Source organism: Clarias gariepinus, chromosome 18, assembly GCF_024256425.1.
Source record: "Clarias gariepinus isolate MV-2021 ecotype Netherlands chromosome 18, CGAR_prim_01v2, whole genome shotgun sequence".
In the NCBI taxonomy this organism is placed as follows: Eukaryota; Metazoa; Chordata; class Actinopteri; order Siluriformes; family Clariidae; genus Clarias; species Clarias gariepinus.
Genome location: NC_071117.1, coordinates 8,684,994 through 8,700,000, shown reverse-complemented (window position 1 = coordinate 8,700,000; position 15,007 = coordinate 8,684,994). Strand labels below are relative to the sequence as shown.

Below are 15,007 nucleotides of genomic sequence, written 5' to 3'. Positions count from 1 at the left end.
CACACACACGTCAAGACTAAACAGTCAGCTCTCTGATGTGGGGGGGAAATAAAGAAAAACAGAGGCAGCAGGTCATATTTATGACATTCTGGAGGAGGAGGAGGAGGAGGAGGAGGAGGAGGAGGGGCGCAACACTACTGTGTGTGTGTGTGTGTGTGTGTGTGTGTGGACCCAACACTCTAACAGCTGGACGAGGGACTTTCCACACACTGAGAGAAAGTGAAAGGAATCAGGTTAGGCAGAGAAAAAGTGTGTGTGTGTGTGTGTGTGTGTGTGTGCGTGGAAAGACAAGAACTTTCTACTCCCTGCCTCCTACTCCCTGGTTTCTCTCTCTCTCTCTCTGGGACATTCTGTCCATGTTACATGCAGCGTCTGCCATCCAGCTGGTCACACACACACACACACACACACACACACACACAGACACACACACACACTCACACAAACCCGTTTATACAAACACAGACACACTCACCTTTTTACACACACACACACACACACACACACACACACACACACCATATAGAAATTAATGCGCACTCAACCTGAAACACAAACCTTCACACACACGCACACACACACACACACACACACACCGATAGTGTTGTGTACAGACAGAGCAGCTACAGACTGATTCACTGAGTCATTTGCTGATCAAATCACTGATTCACTGAGTCACATTTCTGCGACTCACTCTGACTCAGTGTGGTGAGAGACGTGTTCATCCCTCTCTCTCTCTCTCTCTCTCTCTCTCTCCATCTCTCTCTCTGTGTCTCTGTGGTCATTTAGTACAGGAAATGCTCCCAAATATGGAAGTCGAGGTGTGTGTTTAATTGTGTGTGTGTGTGTACAATAGCAGATGTAATGACACGCTCTCTCACAGCATTTAAAACACAGCCCTTATTAATCAGCTGAAGAACTCACACCAAGATCAAAATCAATCCCTCTCTCTCTCCCTCCATCCCACTCCACCTCCCCATGTCTGTTTTTATCTCTTTCCATCTGCACATCTTCCTTTATCTCCATAACTCTTTCCATTCCGTTATCTTTTAATCCTTGTGTGTTACTCCATCTCCACATCACCCTCCAACTTTTGCCAGCTCAACATCTCCATCCATCTTCACATCTCATCTCCCTCCATCTCCTTTATCTCCACATCTTCCTCCATCTCCCGTATCTCCACAACTCCATCCATCCCCCTCCATCTCCCTTATCTCCACATCTCCATCCATCTTCACATCTCATCTCCCTCCATTTCCCGTATCTCCACAACTCCATCCATCCTCCTCCATCTCCTTTATCTCCACATCTTCCTCCAACTCCCTTATCTCCTCATCTCCCTCCATCTTCCGTATCTCCACATCTCCCGTATCTCCACATCTCCCTCCATCTCCCGTATCTCCACAACTCCATCCATCCCTCTCCATCTCCTTTATCTCCACATCTCCCTCCAACTCCCGTATCTCGCAACCCCCCTTCATCTCCCGTATCTCCACATCTCCCTCCATCTCCCGTATCTCCACAACTCCATCCATCCCCCTCCATCTCCCTTATCTACACATCTCCATCCATCTTCACATCTCATCTCCCTCCATCTCCCGTATCTCCACAACTCCATCCATCCCTCTCCATCTCCTTTATCTCCACATCTCCCTCCAACTCTCGTATCTCCCAACCCCCCTTCATCTCCCGTATCTCCACATCTCCCTCCATCTCCCTTATCTCCTCATCTCCCTCCATCTCCCGTATCTCAACGACTCCATCCATCCCCCTCCATCTCCCTTTTCTCCACATCTCCCTCCATCTCCCGTATCTCCACATCTCCATCCATCCCCCTCCATCTCCCTTATCTACACATCTTGCTCCATTCCCATCTATCTCCCTTATCTACACATCTCGCTCCATCTCCCTTATCTCCAAATCTCCCCTATCTCCACATCTTCCTTCATCTCCCCATCTTTTACCATTTCCACATCTCTCTTCATCTTTCCATCTCCCTCTAACATTCTCACATGTCCATCTCCACATTTTCCTCTATTTATCTCAACATCTCCCTGTATCTCCGACCATCCCCACACCTCTCACTATCTCCCTCCATCTCCACACCTCTCACTATCTCCCTCCATCTATACTCCCTTCATCTCCACATCTTCCTCATTCTTGTTCCATCTTCCTCCATCTCTTACTTTTTCTTCATCATACCCCACTAATTCCCATCCTTCGTTTTGTCTCTCTCCCGTCATTTTCATCTCCCTTGTGCCCTTCAGACTCTCTTTCGACCTCCACAGCTTACACACACCACACACACCACACACACACACATGGAGTATAAAAGTCTCAGTGTGTGAAGCGACGCTCTTATCTCACAGCTACACTCGCTTTTATCTCTTTTAATGTGTCCGACCGATGTCGGCTCGACCGTTTGTGTGTGTGTGTGTGAGTGCGTGTGTGTGTGTGTCTGTGTGAGTGCGTGTGTAAGCAGATGTGCGTGTTTGAGTGTGTGATTCGGTGCATGTGTAAGTGTGTGTGAGTGTGTGAGTACACACACACTTTCTTTCCCTCTCTCTCTGTAACACACAATTTCTCTCTTGCATACACTCTTTACACACACACACACACACACACACACACACACACACACACTCTCTCTGTCTCCATCTCTGTCTGTTTTGTCAAGTCGTTTTCTATTTTATGAAACCTATCCAGCACTCAGAGTGACAAAAGCTTCTTTGTACAGGGTGCGGCATGTGTGTGTGTGTGTGTGTGTGTGTGTGTGTGTGTGTGTGTAGGCTTGTGCAGCATGGAGGTTTGTTTTTCTAAAAAATGTTGAAGACACACACACACACACACGCACACACACACCATTACACTACACACACACACACATTACACTACACACACACACCATTACACTACACACACACACACACACACACACCATTACACTACACACACACACACACACGCACACACACACACGCACACACCATTACACTACACACACACACACACGCACACACACACACGCACACACCATTACACTACACACACACACACACGCACACACCATTACACTACACACACACACACACGCACACACACACATGCACACACCATTACACTACACACACACACACACGCACACACACACACGCACACACCATTACACTACACACACACACACACACACACACGCACACACGCACACACACACACGCACACACCATTACACTACACACACACACACACACACGCACACACACACACGCACACACCATTACACTACACACACACACACACGCACACACACACACGCACACACCATTACACTACACACACACACACACACGCACACACCATTACACTACACACACACACACACACACACACACACACACACACACACACACACACCATTACACTACACACACACACACACACACACACACACACACACACACACACACCATTACACTACACACACACACACACACCATTACACTACACACACACACACACACACACACACACCATTACACTACACACACACACACACACGCACACACCATTACACTACACACACACACACACACACGCACACACACACGCACACACACATGCACACACCATTACACTACACACACACTCACACACACGCACACACCATTACACTACACACACACACACACACGCGCACACACACCATTACACTACACACACACACACACACACACACACACCATTACACTACAGACACACACACACACACACACCATTACACTACAGACACACACACACACACACACACAAACACCATTACACTACACACACTCACACACACACACCATTACCACCATACACACACACACCATTACCACCATACACACACACACACACCATTCCCACCATACACACACACACACACACACCATTACCACCATACACACACACACACACCATTCCCACCATACACACACACACACACACACCATTACCACCATACACACACACACACCATTCCCACCATACACACACACACACACACCATTACCACCATACACACACACCTCACACTCAGCATTAACATCATACACACACCTGCTGACACACACACACACACACACACACACACACACGCCTCACACACACACGCCTCATAAACTTCACACACTTTGCACTCGCACTTCACACACACACACACTCGCTGTGTGAGACTGGTGTAATGGGTGGATTTAAAACGAATCCACTCAGAGTGTTGGAGAAGAAGGCAGATCTGAGACGTTCACGTGCTGACGTGCGTCGTTTAGAGTCGGTACTAATCAGCCCACCACACCAGACCATCCTGATCACTGACCGGTCGCCCGGTTTAATAGTTGTTGTTTGTTTTTATATGATTTTGGTCAGTGTGAGGATATGTGAATCAGCCCTCAGAATTATAACTAAATCTCGTTATGAATCCCCCCACCCCCTCCCCCTCCCCCATCACTATTTACCACGCTGTTATTTTGCACTAATTTTGCACTTATGCTCTTCTGGTAACTGTACATGTTCATTGGCTTTGGACATGCTTTGCATAAACGCAATAACGTTAAATCTAATCTGATCTACAATCAGCTAAACAGTGACGATATCCCGGTGCTGATCCTACGCTGAGGGGTCGGAGTTTGCTTCTGCAACCTTTAATGAATAAACTTTATTTGGTGATATTACTTGTATCAGTGTGAGCATAAAGCCTCCACATCCTGCTCCAATCCTTCTCCGGGCCTTAAGACTGCATCTGGCGTCAGGTTAACTCTCTCTCTCTCTCTTTCTCTCTTTATGACTTTCTGGAACGTCCGTTCATCCGGGTAGGGGTGATGTCATAAGAGATCACCATGGCAACAAAACAAACCTCCTCCGCATATGGCCAGTGAGTTTGGTCTAAAACAGCTTGTAAAACGCACGCGCGCACACACACACACACACTTAGACACACTTACGCTCCAACACTAACACTGCGTCTACTTTCCACTCTTACTCTTTTTCTCTCTCTTTCAATCTCTCTCTCTCTCACTCTTTCTCTCCTCTTTCATAAACAGCATTCTCATGGCCTGGTGTGGCCAAGCCCCCGAGGATTGTGGGTAATAGAAAGTCCCCGGTGGATTCTGGGAGCCTGAACAGAAGGCCAAGAGGCCCGAGATGGGAAAAACCAATAACACCAGCACAGAGCAGTAGCAACTGGATCAAACCAGAACTGTGAAAAAAATGGAGTGCTGCAAAATACGCAGTGCATCGATGTGACTGCTGAGAGAAAGATGGAGCAAAGAGCAAAGAAAAGAAAGCCCTAAAAGTTAGGACGAATCAAAGTAAACACCTCTGAAGAAGCTTGAGGACTGTAACTACCCGAAAAAATGGAAGATTTACAATCAGGACTAACCTGATTAAGACTGAGAGCCAAGAAATCTTTAACTAACAAAAAGAGGGTAGAGTGAGATCCTTAAAGAGTGGAATTATCCAAGAAGGAGAACATTAAAGCCGGGGATTAGGATTCTCTAGATCAGATACTAACTAGCACTATCCTAAGAACCTTAAAGACTGAGACTAAATATGAGCCAGAGCCTAATAACCTGGACCTAAAAGAGTGAGAGCCCTAAAAATAAAAACTAATCAAGTGCGACAGCCTTAAACAGTGGGACTAATGAAGTTAAAAGTTGAATTCTTTTAAAGATTTAACTAGCCGTGAGTGAAAGCTTCTTAAAGACTGGGACGACCCAAGAGTGAGATTTCTAAAGACTGGGACTAACCAAAAAATACATCACTAAAAACTGTGACTAACTGTGAGAGAGAGATCTAACCAAGAGTGAGAGTTCTAAAGATAAGACATCTCTAAAGGCTGGGACTAACTGAGAGTAAGACATCTCTAAAGGCTGGGACTAACTGAGAGTAAGACATCTCTAAAGGCTGGGACTAACTGAGAGTAAGACATTTCTAAAGGCTGGGACTAACTGATAGTAAAACATCTCCAAAAGCTGGGATTAAAGGCTTGGACTAACTGAGAGTAAGACATCTCTAAAGGCTGGGACTACCTGAGAGTAAGACACTCTTAAAGGCTGGGATTAAAGGCTGGGACTAACTGAGAGTAAGACATCTCTAAAGGCTGGGACTACCTGAGAGTAAGACATCTCTAAAGGCTGGGACTAACTGAGAGTAAGACATCTCTAAAGGCTGGGACTACCTGAGAGTAAGACATCTCTAAAGGCTGGGACTACCTGAGAGTAAGACATCTCTAAAGGCTGGGACTAACTGAGAGTAAGACACCCTTAAAGGCTGGGATTAAAGGCTGGGACTAACTGAGAGTAAGACATCTATAAAGGCTGGGACTACCTGAGAGTAAGACATCTCTAAAGGCTGGGACTAACTGAGAGTAAGACATCTTTAAAGGCTGGGACTACCTGAGAGTAAGACATCTCTAAAGGCTGGGACTACCTGAGAGTAAGACATCTCTAAAGGCTGGGACTACCTGAGAGTAAGACACTCTTAAAGGCTGGGACTACCTGAGAGTAAGACACCCTTAAAGGGTGGGATTAAGGGCTGGGACTAACTGAGAGTAAGACATCTATAAAGGCTGGGACTAACTGAGAGTAAGACATCTCTAAAGGCTGGGACTAACTGAGAGTAAGACATCTCTAAAGGCTGGGACTACCTGAGAGTAAGACATCTCTAAAGGCTGGGACTAACTGAAAGTAAGACACCCTTAAAGGCTGGGATTAAAGGCTGGGACTAACTGAGAGTAAGACATCTCTACAGGCTGGGACTACCTGAGAGTAAGACATCTCTAAAGGCTGGGACTAACTGAGAGTAAGACATCTTTAAAGGCTGGGATTAAGGGCTTGGACTAATTGAGAGTGACACATCTCCAACAACTGGGACTAACCAAGTGTGAGAAATCTTTAAAGCCTGGGACTAACCAAGGGTGAGACATTCTGTAAAATTGGGACTAACCAAGAGTGAGAAATCTCTAAAGGCTAGAACTAACAAGAACTAAGCAATATCCTAGATCATTAACTGCTAGGACAAAACAAACCGGCGAACCTTAAAGACTTGGACTAATCATAAGTGAAAGCCTTAAAGTCTGATCCAGAGTAATGATACTAAGCCATGGTTAGAACATAAAAAAACTAACTTGTGCTAAACATGAGTAAGAACCTTTTTAGAAGCATCCATGCATATGTAACACGAAGTCTAGTTAACATACTGTATATTTACATTTCAGGTATTTTAAAATATCTATAAATCACAATACATACTTTAATAACGAGGTTAAAACATACATGATCACGCTACTGCATGACCTTCACCATTCGTTATCTCCTGCAGCATCAGTTCTCCAAAAGTTTCACAAATAATAACCCTCAGAGTTACTGAACAGATCCCTGGGCTAGTGGTGATATACTGTGCTGTCGGTGATAAGGACACACTCGTGCCTCGGGGTGCGGAGTCAGATACTCAGAAACTCTGAAATATAACTCAGATTAAAAAGGGAAGAAGTCATGAGACACAGTTATATGTTATTATATAATCTGCACACTGGATGTACAGAATGGGAGGATATAGAGAGGCGCAGCTGAAACCTAAGCTCCTCTAGGTGTGTGTGTGTGTGTGTGTGTGTGTGTGTGTGTGTGTGCGTACACACTGGGTTGAATGGAAGAGCTTACTGAATAACCAGTAGTAACCGAATTTCCAGGATAATCAAGACCTCCTCTGAGAAAGTGTGTGTGTGTGTGTGTATGCAACTCTTCACGTGTTCAGATTCTCACTGTCTCTTAAATATCAACCTTACCAAGTAAAATATTTATAAGTACACAAACTGAACTTAGCTTTCTGTTTAACTACTTAGATAAAAATGTGAAATTCTTTAAAAAATTCATCTATCAGCGATAATGCAGAATTTTTTTTATAAATTTGCACACGATGCATTTTGACATACGAGCAACCGAACCGAGACGACTAGAACGCTGGCTAAGTTGCGCGTACGTCTGGGAGCCGTTCGAAACTTGTTTGCATCAGTGGAAAGCCAAGTGCAGCAAATTTACAAGGTTTTTTTTTTGTGTGTGTGTGTGTGTGTGTTTTTTTTTTTTTTTTTTTGCATTTTACGGAAGATTTAGTGAAGACATAGCACCATGGTTTCCAAGAATATTAACAAGGACGGTAGCAAAAGGAAAACGGAGCCGCTTTCAGTTTGGTTTATAAAGCCGCCGGTGCCAAGAGGAATCATATATTAAGGTGAAGTGATGTTTAAAGTCTATTTATTTCATATTTTATTACATTCACATTCATGTTTTTTTCTTAATGCTGATTGTTTTTATATGCAAAAATATGATTATAGTGTTAGAAATTGGTATTATTAGTAATAGTTTTGTTTGACTGGAAATAAAATTTAAATAAAATCACAATTTTCAGGTCTACAATGAAACAATCAGAGCTAAAGGGTTTTTCAGAAATCGTATTCACCCACCAGTGTCTTCTCATTCCGTTCTCCTGTTCTCATTTGGAAAGCTATGATAGTTATGAAGATAAAGTTAGCGTCCTCGGTTTCCATAGTGACTGCAACATCATCAACCCTGAGTAACCTCTGTGGTCCAAAACATGTATTACACAGCGTGTGTCCTTGAGCTAATTAAATCGTTTATACATATTTTAATACAAGACAAGACACATTTCGGTTGTAAAATGAAAGTCTGAAACCCCTCACAGACCTGGAAGTGAAAATCGCCGCACCACATGAGGTACAGATAAGAGCATCAAAACAATGCAGATGCTCAGAGCTACGCCCGTGTGTAAAGATGCTGCTCTCAACTCTACGGCACAGCTGGAAAGTCCAGCGGTTCTTCCCTTGCGCGGAATGAGGCGGTCGGAGGGGGAAATCGATAACACATGCAGCACGCACCCGGGAACGCAATGTTCTCTCAGAGCCGTGCAGGCTAGCGTGCGGGAGCCTGTGTGTGTGTGTGTGTGTCTGAGTGTGTGTGGGTGCATGTGAGCGTGGCCTCCGCGACTTGACCTCTCCAAACAACCGGCTCGTGCCTCTCACACATCCCTTCACTGGTCCAGATGGGGTTTTATAACACATTCATTCAGGCTAATTTACTTGCTGCATCTCACGATCAGCTGCAGCCAACATTTCCTGATTCGCATCTTTTATGGGACAAAAGATATTAAATCCAGTCACTTTCTAGGTGATGCTATCAGGGTTGATATGAAAGTGTGACATCATGATGGAGAAGAGCTAGGTAATTAATAGTAACTGATAATAAATAACAGAAGTAATAAGTAAGTACATTATTTTGAGTAAGTCTTTTTTTTTTTTGTCTTTATAAAATTGTAGTTTTTACCCTTGTTGTAACAATGAATCTATAAGGTACATATCAATTGTTTGGGATAATTATAGTGCATTGTAAATTAAATTACATACTGTTATTAATATTATTATTATTATTGTTTTTGCTTCTTTAAAATATAGTTAGCAAATGAACACAGCTCTATATATTATTATTATTATTATCTTTCAATTTATAATTTCTAATGCTATAGATGATTAAGAGTATTTCAGTCTGACATATGTACAGTAAGTATTTTACTCTCCTCTGCCCAAAAATATTTTATAAATTCCTTTTGTAAAACTTTGTATTTGTTCAAACGGTAATATATACATACACTACCAATCAAAAGTTTGGACATTTCATTTTTGGACGACATCCACAATATGCAATAATCTCCTTTGAACAGTTGATATTGAGATGTTTCTGCTACTTCTGATCTGTAAAGCTTCATAACGGCTCTAATCTGAGGTGCTGGTTGTTCATCTGTGATTTCTGAGGCTCTAAATGAACTTCTCCTCTGCAGCAGAGCTCAGTTTTGGTCTTGCGTTCCTAGGAAGGTCTTCATGAGAGACAGCACATGGTGCTTGATGGGTTTTGCCAATGCACTTGACACAATACTGGACTGTTCCAGAACAGATGACCTTCATGTCTTAAAATAACACCTGACTGTTGCTGTTAAAATTACATAATCAACTAATTCCAAATGTGAAAAATAAATCACCAAAGAAATTCCTTAGAATGTGTGTCCAAACTTTTGACTGGTACTGTATTATTCCTGACCTGTCAAGCCATGGACTGCACTAGACCTCTGTATGATATCTGGGATCAATACATCCTGTAGGTTCTGTAAGTTCCAAGGTTTAGACTTGTTTGTCCAGCACATCACAAAGATGCTCCATTGGGTTGTGATCTGAATATATCCCTCTAGCTACTGTGACTACGGGCAAATTGTGATGTCGAGACGACTGAAACACTGCAGCTCTTGTGCTCAGTGATCCGAAGAAGGAAAACCAGTGGACCGGTGACAGGGTCACAGGTGGCTAAGGCTCACTGATGCACAAGGGGAGTGAAGGCTGGTCCGTGTAGTCCGATCCAATAGAAGAGTAACTGTAACTCACATTGCACATTGATCCATAGTGTTTTTTGCAGAAATGTATCAGAACACACGGTGCATTACTGTTTTGGTTGCAGAAACGAGACCAACTCAATACAACTTTTAAAGAATTTATAAACCTTCTTCGATTGCAGGCTTTTAGAAATACATACCCAACAGATTCCAAAATGAATAATATAAGACGAAAAATAAATAAACAAATGAAAAATAATGGAAAATTAGGCAGGGTGAGGACACACCGTTCCATGCAAAAGTTTGGATACGCCTTCTCCTTCAGTGGTTTTTTATATTTTTTCACTGTACATTAATAATAACCAAACTATGAATGAACACTTATGGAATTGTGTAGGAAACAAAAAGTGTTAAACAACCCAGATTATGTTTTATATTTTAGATTATGCAAAGTATCTACATTTAGCTTTAACGACAGCTCGGCACACTCATGGCGTTCTCTTATCGAATTCATGAGGTGTTCATCTGTGCCTTGCCTTGAGTTGACTTCTGACATTTCTTTCCTTCTACATGTGCTTTAGAACATCAGTTGTCTTGCGCAGAGGATGAGTGGGTACAGAGTCAATAGCCTTATTCTTGTTACCACAACTACTGTACAAATCCATATTATGGAAAGAAGCATTCAGTTAAATAAGGAGAAAACACTCTCAATCCAAAAGAATCTAACGAACTTTGAATTGCAGTCACCAAAACCATCAAACGCTATGATGAGGACTGTCCCAGGAAAGGAAGACCAAGTGCTACCTCTGCTGCAGAGGATAAGTTTATTAGATTGCCCAGCCTTAGAAACCGCCAATTACAGAATTTGTGGCCACATAAAAGCTTTTTGAAGTTCAAGCAGCAGACATATTTCAAAATCCACTGTTCAGAGGAGACTGCATGAGTCAGGCTGAATTGATGGTTGAATTGAGGCAAAGAAACCATTACTTCCGAAGAAAAACAAGCAGAAGTGACTTGCTCTGGCCAAGTAACACGATGAATGGAAGGTTAGGTCAGTGGAAAACCGTCTAAATTTGAGATTTTTGGTACTAACCACTGTGTCTTTGTTAGATGTAGAGAGGGGGAAACGACGGTTCCTGAATGTGTGTTTCCCACTGTGAAGCATGAAGGAGGAGGTGAGATGGTGTAGGGTTTTGCAATTAGTGAGACCATAGTTTGTTTTCCAACTGGACAATGACCCCAAACACACCTCTAGGCAATGTAAGAGCTGTTTGTCCAAGAAGGAGAGTGATGGAGTGCCGCGTCAGGTGACCAGCACCTGATCCAAATCCAAATTAGATGGTTTGGGATGAGTTGAACCGGAGAGTAAAGGAAAAGAAGCCAACAAGTTTTCAACACCTCTGAGAACTCTATAACGATTGTTGGAAAACCATTCCAGGTGAAAATATTAAACTTATTCTGGCTATTTAACATGTTTTTTTGTAGACTCTATAATTCCATATTTGTTCTGTGATAATTTCGATGTCTTCGTATTAATATACAATGTTGAAAACAACAAAATAAAGAGAAAAAACACTGAATAAGAAGGTGTGTCCAAACTTTTTGTCTGATAGTGTATATAATAATGCCAAAGTACGCCTTTCTGTGATATTTTGATATCTTTTTCGCACAAAGTAATTGTTTGTTTTTACAGATTTTTCCTTTGGGCCTCTTCTTTGCTTATTTTTTCCTAACATCAAAGTATCATTAAACGCTAATGTGCTTCAGTGATATTTTTTATGTGTGCCTATGTATTTCACAGAAATTTGTGGAAAAAAAAATCATTGTTTTCATTTATGTGCGACCTCCGTGATGCATTCCCACAAGAACTAAGGGACAGATGGCAGTAACACAACATAACCAGCTCTCTTGTCTTCTGAAGTCTTGTGTGGTTTTAGGCTAATAAAATGTAAAGGTATTTTTGATGGGTTAAACTCGCAGGCTCTAGCGAATGAAATCACTCCGTACAAAGGATTAGTTTTTTGTTTACTTTTTTAGTTACCATCAGGCCACCAAAAATAACTGAAACCTGACACAAATCAGCAATCACCTCAGTTATTGACCAAAGTAATGAAAATAATCATTCTTTGGATACACCTCAATTGACTTTATTAACGAAAAAATTGTGTTCGCTAATTTTCTTGAGAATATGTCTTAAGTAAATCTTGCATAAAAAAGAAAAAGAAAAAAAGCAAAAAAATTCATAAACTCACTTCGCTTGGCTTTCCAATGAGACAAACAAGTTTTTGAACGTCTCCCAGGTGTACACACACTTTACCCAGCATTTGATTTGATTCATTCTTCCATTCGCCTATGAAAATTGCTTGCAAAATTTCAGTTTTTAAGGCTAAAATGTGTAAGTGAGGCCATTCACATCCAGAGGTTCCACTGTACTTTTGATACTTGAAGGTTGGTACTTGAATACGAGGTTATTACTACAGCTACCATTACCACAAAAGGTTATTATTGAAGCTAAAGTCACTCTATCATCCATCTAGGAATCTCTGCAGTACAACTAGGGCCCGGAGAGGCCGATGGTCATTACCATTGTATTTATTCCCATTTTACAACTGTGGTATGACCTCCGGTCAACAATCACACATGCATTCACACACTCTAGGCAATTTCCGAATGCCAATATAAGAGAAACCCAGAACATGCAAACTTCACGCACACAGATTCCCGAGGCAGGAATCAAACCCTGATTGGTGGAGGTGCTAGACAATCATGCTAACCTCTAGGCCACATTCCTCAAAATACAGTATATGTGTAGAACTGCTTTTGCTATCTCTACAACTCACTACCAGTTTTGGTCACAGCTATAAATATTTAATTTAATACACAAACATTGCATCCATCCATCCATGAACCTCTGTGTTCCAACTAGGGACCATGGAGGTCAGTGGTGATCATTGTATTTATTCCCCTTTTTTTTTTTTACAACCGTTGCAGGACTGTCAGTCAACACTCACACACATTCACGCACTAGAGGCAATTAGAGAACACCAATCAGCCTGATCTGCATGTGTTTGGATTAAAGGAGGAAACCGGAGAACATAGAGGAAAAACCCGCCAAGCACAGGGAGAACGTGGAAATCGCCTTGGGGGCAAGTCGACAGTTACTGGTTAATGATACTGATTAAAGTCCAGCTGAAATAAATCCTCAAATCAGGAGGTGATGATTAAATAAACGAGCTGATGTTACAAATTATTTTTTAAGAGACGCAAATCTTCTTTTTTTTTGTTTAGGGGGAAAAAGCACTTTTTAAAAGTATGTGGACCCCTCAGACGCCTTAGTTTTTATTTATTTATTTATTTTAAATATCACCAATGTTCGTTTCTCGTTTCTACAAGTTTTCCTAGAAGAGTTCCTAATCAAAGCTGGATATCGTGTTTGTGTAGAACCGTGATATAAAGTTTTTGATCATATCGAGCGACGCTCGCGAATGAAGGATAAACAATGTTGCACGTGACGTGTGGAACTTTTTAAAGCGACGAGATGAAGGAGTGCGCGCGCGAGAGAGAGATAAAAGTAGAGAAATAAAAGTAACGGTTCGAGCTGCAGAACAGGAATCCCGACCACTACACAAACTCTCGTGCACAGTTCCCGGATCACGCAGTGCAACTTTGTTTCCACACACACACACACACACACCGGGGCCACTCACAGTATGACTGTGTCGGGGGGCAGCTCTGCGGCGGCGGGGCTCCACTCCAGCGCGCGGCCCGAGCAGTTCACCGCGCACTGCGCCCCCTGCTCCGCCAGCGCCACGCACGAGCAGTTCCCGGGACACGACGCGCACGCGCGGCCTTCCTCCGCCGCCACGAGCGCGCAGAGCGCCGCGAGCAGCAGCGCGGCGCAGAGCGCGAGCTCGGAGACCCAGACGCCGCCATGTTCGATCCTGGAGCGCGTGCGTCCATCGGTCCTACACCGCATCGCTCCGGTCACATCGCGCACGGGCTCCTCGGCGCGCGCCAGACGGGAAGTTCCCGGTGCTCATAAGAAAAACTTCTGGAAGAACGAAAAAAAAAAAACTTTCTCCTGCTTTTCCCTCTGTATTCTTGTTTTTCTTTTTCTTCCCCGAGTGAGCGCGATGCTGCTGACGTCCCCCTCTGCTGCACGGTTAACGGAACTGACTGCTCAACTTCGGACACACACACACACACACACGTTTCAAACTCCAAAAAGTTCCACCAGAACTCCCTCCTCCTCCTCCTCCTCCTTCTTCTCCTTCTCTGTAGTATCCGGAGTCTCCATCAGAGGAGGTGTTGAGCAGAGTGGAGCTCACTAACTTCTCCCACTTCACACACACATGCAGGAAAGTTGGTGTGAAATCAATAAAAATGTTTCTCTATGTGCACACTGCACCACATCTCCACTTCATCATCATCATCATCATCATCATCTTAGGAGAAAAAGCTTCAGATGTAGATGCCTTTCGGAAGTCCTGACAGCTCTAGCCTTACGGTTAAGGACGGCCATGCTGGATCCTGGTTTTCCTTTGTTTCTTTGTTTTACAAATATGACCTAATTCAAATAATA

General features: G+C 43.0%; 1 protein-coding gene across 1 annotated transcript in view; it reads right to left on the bottom strand.

The window, feature by feature from the left end:
* Positions 1 to 14,593, bottom strand: part of pkd1a (polycystic kidney disease 1a) — a 74,404-nt gene extending 59,811 nt beyond the window's left edge. Inside the window, exon 1 of the mRNA XM_053476673.1 lies at positions 14,133 to 14,593. Within this exon, the coding sequence (XP_053332648.1) occupies positions 14,133 to 14,401 (269 nt within the window). The 5' untranslated portion in view covers positions 14,402 to 14,593. The remainder of the gene's footprint in view (positions 1 to 14,132) is intronic.
* Between the last annotated feature and the right edge of the window lie 414 nt (positions 14,594 to 15,007).